The 17729-nt window shown below is 36.3% G+C and overlaps 1 protein-coding gene and 2 long non-coding RNA genes across 5 annotated transcripts; 2 read left to right on the forward strand and 1 right to left on the reverse strand.

The window, feature by feature from the left end:
• Nucleotides 1–252: 252 nt before the first annotated feature.
• Nucleotides 253–7063, forward strand: LOC124456396. 3 transcript variants are annotated; one of them, XR_006952244.1, is made up of 6 exons: nucleotides 253–466; nucleotides 564–736; nucleotides 1462–2988; nucleotides 6769–6814; nucleotides 6875–6909; nucleotides 6952–7063. It is a non-coding gene; the product is annotated as an uncharacterized LOC124456396 (long non-coding RNA). The 3 variants fall into 3 exon arrangements; XR_006952245.1 differs by having other exon boundaries at nucleotides 6965–7063; XR_006952246.1 differs by lacking the exons at nucleotides 6769–6814; nucleotides 6875–6909; nucleotides 6952–7063 and adding an exon at nucleotides 3051–3267.
• Nucleotides 7064–10463: 3400 nt separating this feature from the next.
• Nucleotides 10464–10910, reverse strand: LOC124456419 (myosin-2 essential light chain-like). Its single transcript, XM_047006869.1, has one exon. The coding sequence runs from the start codon at nucleotides 10908–10910 to the stop codon at nucleotides 10464–10466; it is 447 nt and encodes a 148-aa protein (XP_046862825.1).
• Nucleotides 10911–11202: 292 nt separating this feature from the next.
• On the forward strand, nucleotides 11203–17718 carry LOC124456406. The gene is made up of 4 exons (XR_006952256.1): nucleotides 11203–11395; nucleotides 11808–11888; nucleotides 17536–17605; nucleotides 17691–17718. It is a non-coding gene; the product is annotated as an uncharacterized LOC124456406 (long non-coding RNA).
• The last annotated feature ends 11 nt before the right edge of the window (nucleotides 17719–17729 follow it).

Raw genomic sequence — 17729 nt, forward strand, 5'->3', positions numbered from 1 at the left:
TAGGATTAGATTTCTTATTTAATTGAACGTACAGCGATGTGTTCAGTAATTTTGCCATTCACATTGTGCATTAAAACTTCGAGAAAATATTCTGAGAATACTCCATGGAAAAATTGTAGAAATAAGGATATCACTGTTATTGCAGCTAATGTTAGAACGATATGAAGAACTGACAGAATATGTTCTTAAATGTTGTAGGTAATAATCCTGCTCCAATTGAAATTAAAACAACACCGTTGAAGTTAGAAAAGTTCAAGACATTCCTGTTGCTGTGATTGCTAGTAACAGGCCACATTATCTTTATCGTGGCTTACGGTCAATGTTGTCAGCTCATGGAGCAAAGAAGGAGTTATTTACTGTATTTATTGATGGATTCTTTGAAGAACCAGCTGCTGTGGCAAGGCTATATGATGTAAAAGTCGTACAGCATATTCCTATTAGCAGTAAGAACGCTAGAATATCACAGGTTGGTAAGGCTTTTTCTTTGAGAGTGTTTACACGATGTAATCAAAATTTTTTCGTTCCTTTTATTACTTTTTAAATGTATTTTCTCTTCCTCCCAGCATTACAAGCGAACATTGACAGAGACGTTTAATGCTTATCCCAATGCTGGGTATATGATTATTTTGGAAGAAGATTTAGACGTATCTGTGGACATATTTAGTTATTTTAATCAATTTTGCCTTTAATGGATACAGATGAAAGTCTGTACTGTATATCGGCGTGGAATGATCAGGTTTGTTATAAACGAAAGCTAACAACATTCTTTTCATCTTTTAGTCTTTTACTCTATTGTTGGCTTGTGTTTGCTACACAACAAAATTTTAATTCGTTTTCAACTTTATTAACGTGGTTTTGAACGTCTCTGATTCTTTTGCTTTTTGTCGAGTCCAGTTTATCTCTGGAGAGTGCAGAATGTAAATTAAATAAATCTCAAATATTTTTCACATTATAATGGAAAATGGAAATCTCCGTACAAGAATCTGTTATCTTATTGTAGTTTTCATTGGTTACATTATGTTTGTCTTTATCGAGCTTCCTTCCTTGCACATCACAAAGTGAAATTTAGGAAATTTACCTTAGAAATGGTACATCCATTGAAAAACTAATTTATGTGATTAATGATTTAATTGCAAAACAAGTATTTCTATTTTGGGGTTATGATCACACGTGTAATGATCCTGCAATGTTATATCGTGTAGAAACAATGCCTGGTTTAGGCTGGTGAGAATTTTATTACTACAAATGATTTTGTTTACGCTATGACATCACGCAACAGTGACGTCATGCTACAATGACATCACACTACAAGCACATCACGCTGCAATGACATCACGCTACAATGACCTCACGCTGCAATGACATCACGCCACAATGACATCACGCAGCACTATAAATGTATAGATAGTATAAACTTATGTCATTTGATTGTTAGAGATGTCTATCTACTGTTTTTTACAGGTTGGCAGAGCCGTTGGATCACAGTAAAATCCTTGCAAGAACGAGAAAGACTTTGTTCCAGAAACATCTGATAAAACATATATATTTTATATTGAAATGAAACATGCTAACGACTGGACAACATGGAATAATATAGCGAGATGTTTACGAATCTGGGACTTAGATGCTCGAGGATTTCATAAAAGCATGTGGAGATTATGGTTAAAGGGTAATCACGTGTTAATTGTTGGATCACCGGCTTCACCTTACGCCAAACATAAACCAATTAACTTAAAACCTATTTTCATTCCTAAAAAAATCGGAGACTGCGTGATCATCTTTGATTAGAGATATCATTCGTTTATCATGCGGGATTTAAGCTAAATGAATGTGGGGAAATCTTGAAGTTTAAAAAACTTTAATGTAAATGTGATTGGAAAAATTTTCATCATGGTTTGATCAAGGAAATGAACTCGTTGAACAAGGAATATAAGAGGAAAAAGATAACTTTCAATTTGTTCAGTTTTACTGTTAATAATGTAATTTTAAGGATTACAACCACGGAAAAGAAACAATCGCGCTTTTCCCACAAAACATTTACCGCATTTGAAAGTCCTGCTATCGTTACATCGCTAAAGATAATTATTTGAAAACGAACTTACCTCTCATTCTTTCCCTTTGTCCCATCCTATTAGGATTGCTAAAATGAATCACTTGCTACCATTTAGTTCTGTCAATAAAATTCTCTCGTTAAATTATTACATTACATTTTACAATGGCAAGTCATATTATTGCAATAAGCAGGGCTCCAATGTTCATAATAAGTATTGAGCACGACAAAAGCTTTTCTATAACATGTGGGTGATTCCCACGTGAATAAATTACAAGCTTTTGATATGCCTTCTAATTTATTTGTTGACGTAACAAGTTGAATAAAGGTGGTCAGGTGGGAGAAAAATGATAACTCTCCTAGCTATGGTGCATTGAATTGCGGTTTTGGGTGAGATAATTTTTTGTTCATACTAGATAAAATTTACCACAACACGACATGCTCTGTCTGCCGTCATAACCTTACAATCATTGATTTCGCAAACTCTTCATTGAGGAAACAAAAGAAGTATTCTTTTGTTTTCTCCAAACCTCTGGGGAAAAGGCTTTGCTTTCTTTTACTAACCAATGTCGTTAGTTAACTTATAACCAGGCTTAATTCCTTTTGTCTTTGCCCTGCATATATTTTCATGCAATCAATGAATTTAATCCCTTTTTATCATGGTTTGAACAAAATTGACGAATGAATTAATAATTAATTCATGTGATATATGAAAGTTATCAGAAGAAAAAGTAGGGTCTTTCACTTCGATAACCCTATTTGACCGAGCTGTTCGTCTGGGAAAGGTGAAAGTCTGTTGGAAGTCGAAGACAGCCTTCAAGAAATGCGACTAATTGTTGGAAAGGACGAGCAACTGAAGACATGACACGGTTGAGATATTTTAGCCATGTTTGAAAGCGGCAGGTTAAATACAGAAAAATCGTCGATGACATAAAGATGTAAGTTTGAGATCGATGAATTAAAATGTATAACCCAATTGTGATGTGAATTCTCGTTACAGCATATTCAAAGCATCGTTATGAGTCCTATTTGTTCGAAGGAATGATCGATTTCTTTGGTTTCTTAGTATTTCTATGTTTCGATCTTGGAGCACAAAAATGCCGTCAAGTTTCAGTTACATATTGAAGTGAGAACACGAACGAAACTGCCAAAAGTTTCCCACTATTCTTGACATCAATTATTGGACCTCTTCAATACATGTCCAGAAAATATTTTCATTTTTGCATTCATCGTTATCATTCACATAAGTGTGATGATTTTGCATTTTGCCTATTTCTAACAACTGGCCATTGTTAGAAATAGCAAGTTCAATCCTTTGTCTTTGTGACAAAAGGATATAATATTTTATGTCTCCCGAGCAGGGCCGGATTAAGATGTGTGGAGGCTCTGAGCAGCAAAATACGTAGTAAAGATCCCTTTCCCTTACTCTAAACGCAATGTGCTGCTCATTTTCAACAGTAAAATTTACTTTCAAATTTCGTAAAGCATTTGATAAAAGTATAAACTTCGAATATAGCGTGTAAAGCGGTTGCATACGACGAGTGAATGCTGCTACTTGAGATAAAGTAGTTATTGCGATTTTATTCTGGCAGTCTTTGATAAGTTCTTCCAAGTTTATTTCTGTTAGAATATTGTCCTCAATGCTCATCAGAGCAAAATGGCTGAGTTTACTGTGATTCGTTGTCATACGTGGTCTGTTCTTCATCAGCTGAAATTGATCCAACAAATAAACTAAATGCTTTTCCTTCGTCTTTGAAGCAACTATGTTTATTCTTCCTTTGAATAATGTGAAGGCCCTTGTTTGTGGAGGCTTCTAGACAGCTTCCTTTGGTTAATCCGTCCCTGCTCCTGAGAGGAACTACTGTAGCATCAAGTGATGTTATAGTAGGTGAGATAAAGTGGGTAATTCACTTGAGAAACGTTCAAATGAATTACCTCAAATATATATTATAGAGTATACAAGATATTGCAACATGGGGCAAAATGTTGCTGAATCTTCAAATGCGATGATGTTTTATAAACCTTCGTACCTTCGTACCTTCGTACATTCGTTAATTATCTTGTTTTTATCTAGGTATTTTGAATTATATCGCATGTAATAAATCGTTTGACAATGTTACAGAACACTGCATGTGTTATAACATTGAGGGTGTTACAGCACAATGCACGGTTCAAACGATAAGCTTTCCGCGAGTCTTATAATCTTCAAAGAGTTGTTCACTTAACATACATGTTCAGTCATGTACAGTGTCGAGCGTACGGACAGTGAAAGAACGCGAACTCTGGCAGTGGTATGTGCTAAACAATTGTTTGTTTCCATTAAACAAATAACTCCTTCTTCAGTCTTTTTTTAGGTACAAGAGATGAAGATCAGGAAGAAGATAGAGGAGTACGTTATTATTTTTCCTGTCCTTATCTTAACTTGTTTTAGATTTTCGTTTAGATGAGGAGGAGGCTGATGAAAAGTAGAGGAGGATGCTGACGGAGAGACAAGAAGGATGCAGATGAAGAGACGAGGATGCAGATGAAGAGAAAAGGAGGATGCAGATGAAGAGACGAGGATGCAGATAAAGAGAAAAGGAGGATGCAGATGAAGGGACGAGGAGGATGAAAATGAATGGACAAGGAGGATCAAGAACGGACAAGGAGGATCAAGAAGGATATAGAGAAGTATGTTACTTTTTTCCTGTCATAATCGCAACTTGATTTTTAGGTACTTCGTTTAGATGAGGAGGATGCTAATGCAGAAACGAGGAGGATGCAGATGAAGAGACGAAGATGCCAATGAAGGGAGGAGAAGGATGCAGATGAGAGGAGGATACCGATGAGAGGAGGATGCAGATGGAGAGAGGAGTATGCAGATGAAGAGACGAGGAGGATGCAGATGGAGAGAGGATGCAGATGAAGAGGAGAGGATACCGATGAAGAGACGACGAGGATGCAGATGAAGAGACGAGGAATTCAAGTGAATTATCTCGATTATATATCATAGAATATTTGTATATTAATATATAATTGAAGTAAGTCATTTGATATTGCAACATGCGGGCAGAATGTTGCAAAATCTTTAAACTCGATAGTCTTTTATTAACCTTAGTGCCTTACCGTAATAATCAAACAACCTTTTGGATGAAATCGACAAGATTTGAGTAGAGAATATATTGCATGAGACATTCGTTAATTATCTTGTTTTTATCTAGGTATTTTTGAATTATATCGCATGTAATAAATCGTTTGACAATGTTACAGAACACTGCATGTGTTGTAACATTGAGGGGTGTTACAGCACAATGCAAGGTTCAAACGATAAGCTTTCCGCGAGTGTTATAATCTTCAAAGAGTTGTTCACTTAACATACATGTTCAATCATGTACAGTCATGGATATCGATGTTTTAGCATGATAGAACTATAACAATGTGAAAGCACGATCTCCATAATCACTTGCTATGATTTTCATTCAACAATTTTTGTTGCATTTATGTGGACATGTCGGGCTTACGGACAATGAAAACACGAACCCTAACAGTGGTATGTGCTTACAATTGTTTGCTTCCATCAAACAAATAACTTCTTCAGTCTATTTTAGGCACTAGAGACGATGATCAAGAAGAAGATAGAGAAGTATGTTATCCTGATTTTAGATGTTTCGTTAAGATGAGGAGGATGCAGATGAAGATACAAGGAGGATGCAGATGGAGAGACAAGGAGGATGCAGATGGAAAGACGAGGAGGATGCAGATGAAGAGACGAGGAGGATGCAGATGAAGAGACAAGAGGATGCAGATGGGACGAGGAGGATGCAGATGAATGAAGGATGCAGATGAAGACGAAGGATGCAGATGAAAGACGAGGAGGATGCAACAGAGAGGATGCAGATCGAAGATCGATCAGATAATCGCGAATCGATCGGATCGCGAGAATCGGAAATCAGAAAAATGGCGGAGAATCATCGGCGAAAAGATTCAGGGTCGGGGATCGGAAATGGCGATCGAATTCAGGAAGGATGGAAATGGATGGATCAAATGGATGGGCGGGAGACGAAAGAGGATCAGATGGAGAGAAGGGGCAGATGGAAGAGAGGATGCAGATGGAGGAGGAGGATGCAGATGGAAAGACAAGGAAGATGCAGATGGAAAGACGAGGATGCATGAAGAGACGAGAAGGATGCACATGAAGAAACGAGAAGGATGCACATGAAGAGACGAGGAATTTAAATCAATTACCTCAATTATATATTACAGAATTGTATATTCTGTAATATATAATTGAGGTAATTAAGAATTCATTTGATATTGCAACATGCGGGCAGAGTGTTGCAAAATCTTTTATAAACCTTAGTGCCTTACCGAAATAATTAAACAACCTTTTGGATGAAATCGAAAAGAGTTGAGCGAGCAGAGAATATATTGCATGAGACATTCGTTAATTATCTTGTTTTTATCTAGGTATTTTTGAATTATATCGCATGTAATAAATCGTTTGACAATGTTACAGAACACTGCATGTGTTATAACATTGAGGGGTGTTATAACACAATGCACGGTTCAAACGATAAGCTTTCCGCGAGTCTTATAATCTTCAAAGAGTTGTTCACTTAACATACATGTTCAATCATGTACAGTCATGGATATCAATGTTTTAGCATGATAAAACTATTACAATGCGAAAGCACGATCTCCATAATCACTTGCCATGATATTGTTGTTGCATTTTATAGACATGTCGAGCGTACGGACAGTGAAAGAACGCGAACCCTGGCAGTGGTGGGTGCTTACAATTGTTTGTTTCCATCAAACAAATAACTTCTTCTTCAGTCTTTTTAGGTACAAGAGATGAAGATCAAGAAGAAGATAGAGGAGTACGTTATTATTTTTCCTGTCCTAATCTTAACTTGTTTTAGATTTTTCGTTTAGATGAGGAGGAGGCTGATGAAAAGAAGAGGATGCTGACGGAGAGACGAGGAAGATGCTGACGGAGCTACGAGGAGGATGCTGATGGTGCTACGAAGAGGATGCTGATGGTCCTGCGAGGAGGATGCTGATGGTCCTGCGAGGAGGATGCTGATGGTCCTGCGAGGAGGATGCTGATGGTCCTGCGAGGAGGATGCTGATGGTCCTGCGAGGAGGATGCTGATGGTCCTACGAGGAGGATGCTGATGGCGCTACGAGGAGGATGCTGATGGCGCTACGAGGAGGATGCTGATGGCCCTACGAGGAGGATGCTGATGGTGCTACGAGGAGGATGCTGATGGTGCTACGAGGAGGATGCTGATGGCGTTACGAGGTGGATGCTGATGAAGCAACGAAGAGGATGCTGATGGAGCGACGAAGAGGATGCTGATGGAGCGACGAAGAGGATGCTGATGGAGCGACGAAGAGGATGCTGACGGAGAGACGGGAAGCATGCTGATGGAGAACAAGATGAAAAACAAGATGAGGTATAAAATTTTTTTTATTTGTTTCACTGACTTGTAGCTTAGTGACTTCAGTCTTTTTCAGGTTTATGTGTTTGTTTTATTGTGTCGCTAATTTGTTCTTTGGCTATCTTTTAGATTTTAAGAAATCTTGGATTTTGAGAGAGCATATATACTCTGTTGAATTCGGCGTATTCTTACTAAGTCAGAGAGTTCCCTCGCTCTCTGACTTAGAAAACGAATTTTGTGGTAAAGTATTTCAAAGTAGGCTCCTGCCACCTATTTTGGAATAATGTTGTACAAATTTCTATTAAGTAATGATTTTAGAATAATAATGTTGTTTGAAAAGCATTTATGCCGTGATGAATAAATAACATCCATCGGTAGTTTTGAAACGACTGTCAGCTTAAAATATGCATATGTATTTAAATTAAACATGGTCACCATGCCAGCAAGTGTCAGCGTTTGATAAATGTTTTCGAAATACGCTTTTCAATGCAATATGGAAATTTGTCATCATAACGTGCACAAAATCGCTGTTTCGTAATAATATATACGCAATTTTAACAAATATTTAATGATGTTTGGGGCTGTTTTCATTCAACCGTAGCTATAGTGTGTTTTCTTTTGACGTCATATAAGCCATGTTGGGAGAGTACATGAGAGTGTCGAAGCTCAGCAAAGCATAAAATTAGCAGAAATTCTTTTCACTGTATGGAATTTTGCCCCAACATGGTAACTGATGAAAACAATTTAGAGGAAGAAATCATTAAGGTGTAAAATGATTTTTTCATCAGCTGGCAATCCATTTGGGACTTTTCACAGTATTTTTAATTCACGAAAATTTACATAAAACGTACAAAATGACATACCTCGCAACAAGTATAAAACATGTGAAAATTGATCATCAAATTTACTGGCATTTCCCCAGTATAGTAGCGGCATCTTCTTTCATGTTTAGAGATTATTTTACACCTCAATGTTTTCTACTCTCATGTCCTTAGACCCAAAAAAAATTTACATCTGTAATGTAATGTATGATAAACTTAAGAATAAATTTAAGAGAAAGGAACTTCTCAAACGACTTCCAGTAATATGTAAGTTTTAGCAAGTAAAAATGTTCGTACAATAAATTATAAAAAACTGTGACTTGTGATGGATTTGTTGTTTCATGGCAAGACTCTCTTTCTTATTTATCAAAATCAACTTGGATATCGCAGTTTGGCCCTCTATGGTCTTTAAACCTAAAGTCATAGACAAGCAGGAACAATATGTTACTTTGTCTTACAACGTATTTTTGTCAAATTATCTTTTTCTCATTTATCAAATGGGGAATGAAATATACATTGAATAACAGTTCCATTTGACTTATTAAAAACAACATTGCAGTGGGTATGTGGTCAAGTCATATTTAACATATCTAATTGTCTATCGTATTCTTTAACATCGATATGATATCGTTTACATAGAAGAATGTCATGTGACTAATGTTTTATCCATATATCTGGATCTGGTGAAGTCAAATTGGCAAGTCGATACAGTTGAATTGAATCAAGCTAAAGTGTGCATGTAGCTTCTATTTATATTAACTGCTATTTTTCCAACAAAATGATATGCACTGCAAGTCATTCGAAGGGCAAAGAAACAAACTGTAAAGAGTAAAATAAAACCATTTTTTTTAATAATTCCTGCAGAAGAACACGATGAATTTTCGCTAAAGATAATTATTTGAAAACCAACTAATCTCTTTCTTTGTCTTTCCCTTTATCCCATCCTATTAGGATTGCTAAAATGAATCATTTGCTGCTACCATTAAGTTCTGTTTACTCCATACTCTTGTGTAAAACCACTAACAGTTATTTTCAAAAATCATCTCAAAAACACCTGAAACTTCTTAATTACCCTTAACTATCCTTTTAAATTACGTTAATAATCAAAAATTGCATCATATGTGGTAGGTACATACATATTTCTAGGGTTTATCGCTCTTGCAATATCCTTAACTAAAGCATATAAAAACACTACATAATAATTCAAACAAAAAACTAGTACAACGTACTTTAAACGTTCCTTTTTTTAAGAGTTCAATGCGAGAATTTAATTGTACCATTTTGGACGTTATGAACTTTTGCTTTAGTCTGAGGACATTGGAAGGATTAACTATTGGAGAAGAAATTATATAATCTGATTTTGATATAAGAAATGATAACCCTTGCAAGACACTGGAAGTCCACTCCAACCCCCTTTACCCATTTCTGAAAAAGATTTTGTTGTTCATAAAGAATATCTTCAGAGGTCATTCATTTCTGTTTTGCATGGATGTGAATAAATATTCCATGTAGAACAACACCGAAAAACGGACCAAAGGCCGCCAGAATAAAAGCCTGGAAGGTTGGAAGGCTGTAACCAAAGATTTTCAAACCTTGTGCTGTTTTGACGTATTTACACATGCGTCTTATGGCGTACATATGGAAGAAGATGTATCCTTTCTTTTCTTGCTCTTCTAAATCACAGTCCTCGATAACTTGATAGGCTTGGTTTAAGCGGTTTTGAAGGCGAACCATCAAACCAATAGGAAGCAAGTAAAGCAACAATGATTCAAGTGTCTTCATGATGGTTTTAACTAGAAATGTTTTTTAAGAGCAGAAAATGCAACATGAGAAACACTTGGAAGGCAAATCCAGTTCTACGAATAGCTGTTTTTATTTTGCAGAACTTTTTCCTCGCTTCATTCTCGCCACTGCTGATAACGTCGTGGTTTATTTTTTCATCGGGGCTTAAACAAAAAATGTATATAACATGAATAAATACGTTAGTTTACCTTAATACACATAGTTTGAATGCAAAGGTTACAAATAAATTACCAGCAAACTGTCTAACGTCACGTTCGAAAATATAAAAGTTTTAAACTTAAGTCAATAAAAACCGATGACAGATAATTAAAAATGTTTTTAAATATCAATGCTTAGTCGTTTGTTTTCGAAGTTTCGATTTCGGTTTCAACCAGACATGACACTTCGCACAAATTCTTCGTAATTCACTTGTCCTTTCTGTTCCAAACCACTTGTCAACATGTCGACGTCTTCAATGGTCAATTTATCTCCTAATGTAGTCAAAACTTGTCGATGTTCAGCACAACTGATATTCCCAGAGCAATCCTTATCGAAAACACGGAGGCATTCAACGAATTCTTGAGGTTTAACTTTCCTCGATTTTTGCTTGCAAGAAAGTGCAATTGGTATAAGATCTTCGTGGGTTATACGCTTGTTTCCAGAAGGATCAAGTTGAACAAGAAATTTCTGAACTTCGCTTTCTGTAGGATTCTCACCGATCGCTCGTAGGATATCAGCTAAAGCACTAGAATCAACTTTTCCATCACCCATAGTATCATACAAATCTATAGCATCTTTCAATGCATTTATATCACGTTCGCTTAACGAAGACATTTCTGATTTCTTTCAGAGGCAGAGCAGTTGACTCAAAATTTCCTTGTTTACAACACAACGGAGCATACATAAATATTAAATGTAGAATGTGAACGAATATTTAATTAGGTATGTGTTATTCGATTTATTTCAATAGTTGGAGGATAATAATGAATATGAGAGAAATCCTTTCCTGTTCAAGTACGCACGTAACGTTATAATCTAATTCACCTAAATATTTGGCAGAAATAAAAACAGAAAAAAGATATTTTATTCACCATTCTACAATTTTATTTTGATAATAATGACCTCCTACGCAGTTCTTGTCTTAGGTTAGCTGTGTCAAGATGGCGGTCGACGTGGCAATTAAATTGCAATCACCATTCATGAATATTTACTAGAATCAAGTGATTTAGTGATGCGAGTATTTTGAATGAAACGAAAGGACTTCATTAAGATGCCATTCATGGAAGGGGCGCTTTGGAAGTGGACAAATTATGTTACTGGTATATAAATTTATCTTTCGATAGAAGTTTATTTATTAAATAATTAAGTGGGTGGAATTTCTTAAGAATACATTCTTTTCACGGCTCCATTTTGTGCACCTGCAAAGCTCTCATTATTTCATATGCTATAGCCTACGCAGGTGGTCAATACTTTTAGGTCAAAGTGGATTGGTGTGGTTTACCAAAAATGTAGATTCGATTACTGAGATATCACTGGTGTTTAGAATCAATTTTAAATTTGGTTAGTCCCTAAGTCAAATTTCTTCTTTGGGAGAGAGAATTAGTTTGGGAATCAAATCAAATAGTATGGTGTCATAACTTAACGAAAACTACCATGAATGGAGGTTTGCGATACATAAATTTATATAAACTTGTTTCATTCTCACTAATTCTCGGAATTCCCCACTTCTAGGATCATGTGATCGTCATGAATAATTTGGGGCAAAGAGCAACATTGTTTCAAACCATTGCAACGAACCATACGCCCAATAGCGTAAGTGGTAAAGTTTAGAATAGCATACTACGATGGTTTTTGCAATGCATTCTGGGATCGCCAGGGGGCAAACATTGTGTATTATAAAGATATCTTTTCGTAAAAAGTTTATATTCAAATTATAATGGGAATAGGGATCACAGTGCTGTTTATGGCTGTGATAACGATAGGAGATATCCTGAAAAATATATCGTTTCCCATCACGTTGGTATTCTTAGCTTTTTTCTCCGAAAAACGAAAGACAAGAGTGCTTGGCAAAAGCTGATCAACAGGAAAAACTTCAAAGTCACTACTAATACGATGGTTTGTTCTAATCATTTTCTTGCTGGTTATCGATCCGAAGGCTTTCCCAATCCAACTTTGTATCTGAAAGGATACCAATCAAAAGAAACCAGTAAACGATTACCGCCGAAAGATAGAAGCAAATCAAATATTCCTAAAATAAAAGAGACGAAAAGTTCTCTGTGAAGGCAGTACTTAAAACGCTTTGAGCATGAGGATAAGGCATTTTTTGCTGCTGAACTCACTGCTCCTGAGCAGTGTACTGAGCCAGAGTCTGTGCTCCAAGACAATCCACAAATAAATTGTGCAACAGACTTGGATGTTACAAGTTATGATTCTGATGATAGCTACAGCTTTAAAAGTGATAAACATGACCTCATTGACTGTTATTGCCAGGGCGATGTTAAAACATTGAAAAGAAACTTATTTATTGAACAAGCTATTTCCCAGATACCTAAGATACCTGGTAGCCTGAAAATATCATGGAGCAGCTATAAGTCACCAACTCTGGTCTCATAAACTTGCTAGAAAAAGGTGATGGTGTCATGGCTGATAAAGGATTCCTTGTTAGAGATCTACTTGTGGTGAAGAAAGTTCACCTTATTTCTCCTGCCTATTGTCATGGAACAACTCATACTCGGCGTGCTGCCTCATTAAGATCTCATGTCGAAAGGAATATAATGAAACTAAAGCAATTTCAGATTTTATCAGGAGTTATTCCATTGACATTAAAACCAGTTTTGGACAACATTTTGTTTCTGTGTACATATGTAATTTAGGAAAGTGTGGTATAAAGTAATCCTCACACAATCTAAAATAAATTATACTTAATATTTTTATTTTGAAAAGCTATTATTTGTAAATATAAAATTTTATCATTGCACATATTTCAATAAAAGACTACTAATCATATAATTCTTATAGAAAAGAAACACAGTTTTAAATACATCACTCCAGAAGTCAGCATCAAATGGTAATTGCACTATATCACTTCCTTTTCTGTAAATACAATAAAATCACAATTGTCGATTTGGCTTATAGCCATACACATTTGGACTTGAAAGTAATATAAATGGTTCCTGTTCAACACTTTCTTTCCACTATCATTAGTTTTCCCACAAATAGCTGTTGAGAAAAATGCAGATTTGGGATGCATATTCCTGGATGTTAGAGGGCACTTAATTTCAAGTGTCCTTGAACCACAGCATTCACATTGGTATATTCATACAAACTCACTATCACTTTTGGGTTTGGATTGGCAGGATAATGTTTTAGGTTTTGATGGACAAGGTACAGTTCTAGTTTTGAGTGGAGGTGATTGGTCATTAGAAACAGATGGTTCTTTCTTAAGTTCAAGATAAACCAACACTGGTGGTTGGTATTAATTGGCAGATATTGTGCGAGACCACAACTATTGATAGGTTGCAAAAGATTGAAATGGGAAGCAGCTCTGTGAAAGATATGCAAGACCAAAATGATTGGACCATCACAAATTCGATCACATTTTAACAATGGACGTAACATCAGGCGAGGAGTGAAATAAAACTATTTCTGCTCAAGCATAGCATAAACACAAATTTCATGCTGCAAGGCCTTGGCTCAAACGTACATATCCACTGTTTCTCACCACGAAGCGGACATAATGCTTCACTCCAGATGCCTTTCCATCGATTCGTATCGAAATAAATACGGTCGAAAAGTAGCCGGATTTTGTATCAAAACATCGTTACACATTTCTAGAATATGAGCTAAGTTTTCGTCACTTTCACCGTTTATAACCAACGCAACTGCTCGATAGAAGTAATTGCCGTCTCCACATACTTTTACTTCTTTTCTCCCAACTGGTAATTGATACCCATTACAATGGAAATGGTGCTTTAAATTGAGAATTCTCGAAAATATCACTATGACAGATATATTTCTAAACAAATGTTTGCCCCCTGGCGATCCCAGAATGCATTGCAAAAACCGCGCAAATTTAAGGGAGACTGGCAACCGGCAAATACGGTTAGCACTATTTTCCACCCAGCAAACCGCCCTTTACTTTGAAATATAATATTTTACACAATATAATATTTTACGCAATCTAATATTTTACACAATATAATATTTTATATAATATTTTACACAATCGTCGAAAAACGACATTTTCCAGCCTGGATTATAAGTTTATAACTTAAGGTGGTTGCATGAAAATTTATACTGCAACATTTATCTCTAAATATTTTCATATGTTGATATTAAAAACTGTATTATAAAAAGATAAAATTACTCGCCATCTCAAAACGACCTAGCACCAGTGCATGCATGGTTTCCTTTTAGCTTTGGTTCTTTCCCATTAGCCGCCATCTTTAATTTATTTCCGATTGTGTAAAGTAAAGGGCGGTTTGCTGGGTGGAAAATAGTGCTAACCGGCAAATACTTCATTGGACTCCCTTATACGTCCGGCCACCCCTCTTATCAGTCGAGACCATTCTAGAGTGTCCACTGATCTGGCCATTGACCAATAAAATAAGCGTTTTTGGCGTTCATAGACTCCTTTATCCGTCGAACCAGTCAAGCCACCCCGCTTATCAGTCGGTTATTCCAGGTCAATTAAAATTCAACTGATCTGGTTACCAACGAGATATTCATTGGATTAGTCATTAGTTTTCAATAATAAATAAAGCTGGATTTTAATCACGAAGTAAATGCGATAATAAAGTAAGAATAATTAATGATTTTTAATTAATATGTATAGGTAATTTTTGAATTTCAAACATTAGTCGCGCGACGGATTTGACATACTCTAGATCCGCTCCTGCGTATGGACGAGAGATTCTCGCCACTATAGTAGTTTACTGGATGGCACCGTGTTTCGACTTTATTCCAAAGCCATCATCAGAAAATACATATAAGATATTAATGCTAACACAGTTTTAATATGCACATGAAAAACATGCGACTTAGACGAGATTTGAACTCGCACTTTTGGGATACTAGTCCGCCGCTCAACCTGTTGAGCTACCAAGCCGACAGAGATTGGAGACGAGTCAAATCTCTTAAAACTGCATATCGATGAGAGATTCTCGCCACTATAGTAGTTTACTGGATGGCACAGTGTTTCGACTTTATTCCAAAGCCATCATCAGAAAATACATATAATATATTAATCCAGTTTTTCATGTGCATATTAACACAGTTTTAATATGCACATGAAATGTTGGACGAGATTTGAACTCGCACGTTCGGGATACTAGTCCGCTGCTCTACCTGTTGAGCTATAGTTTACTGGATGGCTGACTAGTATCCTGAAGGTGCGAGTTCAAATCTCGTCCAAGTCACATTTTTTCATGTGCATATTAAAACCGTGTTAAGGCGGATTTCCACTTATTGAAAACTTTCCTATCTTGGAAAATTCTTTAAGCTGAGCATGCGCACTAGTCGTGTTTCTCTATCTTCGGTCGGAAATATTTTTCTATGCCAGGAAAAAAGAAAGTTGAAAAATTTCAACTTTTTTCTTTCTTTCATTGGAAAATATCTTTACAAACCAATCAAAATCAAGTAGACGTGCGGGCTATGTTTGCCTAAACTACTGCCTGAACATTGCTGCCCGCGAGTTCGAAACAACATGGACGGCACAACCAAGTTTTGTCTCCACTCGTCTTCAGTGGTAGGTACTTTAAATATATCGTTACTTAGCATTACAGTCCAAATAGCTTCGCAAGTTTCGTTGATAATTCGACTTATTGACGTGGGACTTATTCGATTGGCCATTGTTATGGTTATTTGAGCATCTCCAGTGCACAAATAACGTAAAGTTACGCACAGCCGCTCGCTCGTGGTTATTACTTTCCTTCGTTGAGACGATTTCTTCAAATAGGGACCAATCCATTGAAGCAGTTCCTCGAATTTTTTTGGTGTCATTCAGAAATATGTAAAAAATAAAACTTGATCATATAACCAAAGATCTTTGATTAGTCGATTCATTTCTCCTTTAATATCACGTTCTCTGTATAGTTTTCGCACCCAGACACTTTTCTTATATTTATCTCTTCGATTGAGCCTCCTCTTAAGTAAATACAACATCAAAAGTCGTTTATTTAAAGCCGCCATATTGTTAATTTTGTAACAAGCTCGGTTTTCTGAAGAAACATACATTACTACAGTGGAAATGGATGCAGGAACTTTTCCGTCAATTGTAGAGAAATATTTCTTTCTACAGAAAGTTTTCAATAAGTGAAAATCCGCCTTTAGGATTAATATATTATATGTATTCTCTGATGATGGCTTTGGAATAAAGTCGAAACACGGTGCCATCCAGTAAACTACTATAGTGGCGAGAATCTCTCGTCCATGCGCAGTTTTAAGAGATTTGAATCGTCTCCAATCCCTGTGGGCTTGGCAGCTCAACAGTTAGCGCGACGGACTAGTATCCCGAAAGTGTGAGTTCATATCTCGTCCAAGTCACATGTTATTATGTGCATATAAAACCGTGTTAGGATTAACATATTATATGTATTCTCTGATGATCGCTTTGAAATAGAGACTTTGTCGTGGTGACACTTAAAACAAAGACAGATTAAATAGGGATGACATTGACCTTTTGTAACATTATAAATATAGCATGATTTGGAGTTTCTCATTTAGCAGACGTTGACACCTGACGAGTAGTCTGCCGAAATGCATAGTGTCTCTTTCTAGCTGTAAATAGTATATACTCCTAATTGATGCTAGTAAATGTAGTTGGTCGTTTCCATGACTATCAACTCGGACAATTGGTCAAGTGGACTTTGCATGCTTGAGCGTGCTGCGCATGCCAAGCGTACTGCGCATGCTCAGATGATCTTGTTATATTTTTGTGACCAAGCGATTAATTACTCAGTAAGTGATGAAAATAGGTCCAGCTTGTTGTTGCCATCACTATGAATATGAAAAATTTGTTAAATGACTAAATTCCTCATTATGATTGAAATTTATGATTTCCCAATATGTGACCAAGTGAACCACAGAAGGATGCAAGCTTGTTCTGTTTGTCATTGCCATGATTGTAAACTCGAACAGTTTGTTGAGTTGTTTGTGCATGTTCAGATGAGTTCTCAAATAATTTAGGACTGAGGTTTAAAATATACCGTCTTAATACTTGCAACATAAATAAAATTTAACTTTGTATTACATCTACATTTAAGGCGTAAAGATGTTTTTTCTTTGTTATCGTAGTCAGTAGTTATCAAGTAATGGACCACTCTCAAATAATCACGAATATTGGTTGACTTTTGGTTAGGTTTCTTTGGGAGGCCCTTCTCCTTCTGAACTTGGAAGGAGCAGTCAAGCGTCTCACTGTGATAAACCTACGAAGTATTCTTTCTCTCATTTTCTTGTTTAGAAAAAGTTATCAACTAAGTGGTCGAACTCTTCGTAAACTACCATTCCTTGCACATGCGCTGTACTCAAAAGTAAGTAATACGAATTAAAGCCTTCACCCGTGTTCTTTTGTTGTACATGCATGTACTTATATTGTCCCTCAAACCTACGTAATAGGCGCAAACGATAACCTTAGAAGAGTTTTGAATAATCTTT

The sequence above is a fragment of the Xenia sp. Carnegie-2017 genome, unplaced genomic scaffold, assembly GCF_021976095.1.
Source record: "Xenia sp. Carnegie-2017 unplaced genomic scaffold, XeniaSp_v1 HiC_scaffold_47, whole genome shotgun sequence".
Lineage (NCBI taxonomy): Eukaryota > Metazoa > Cnidaria > Anthozoa > Malacalcyonacea > Xeniidae > Xenia > Xenia sp. Carnegie-2017.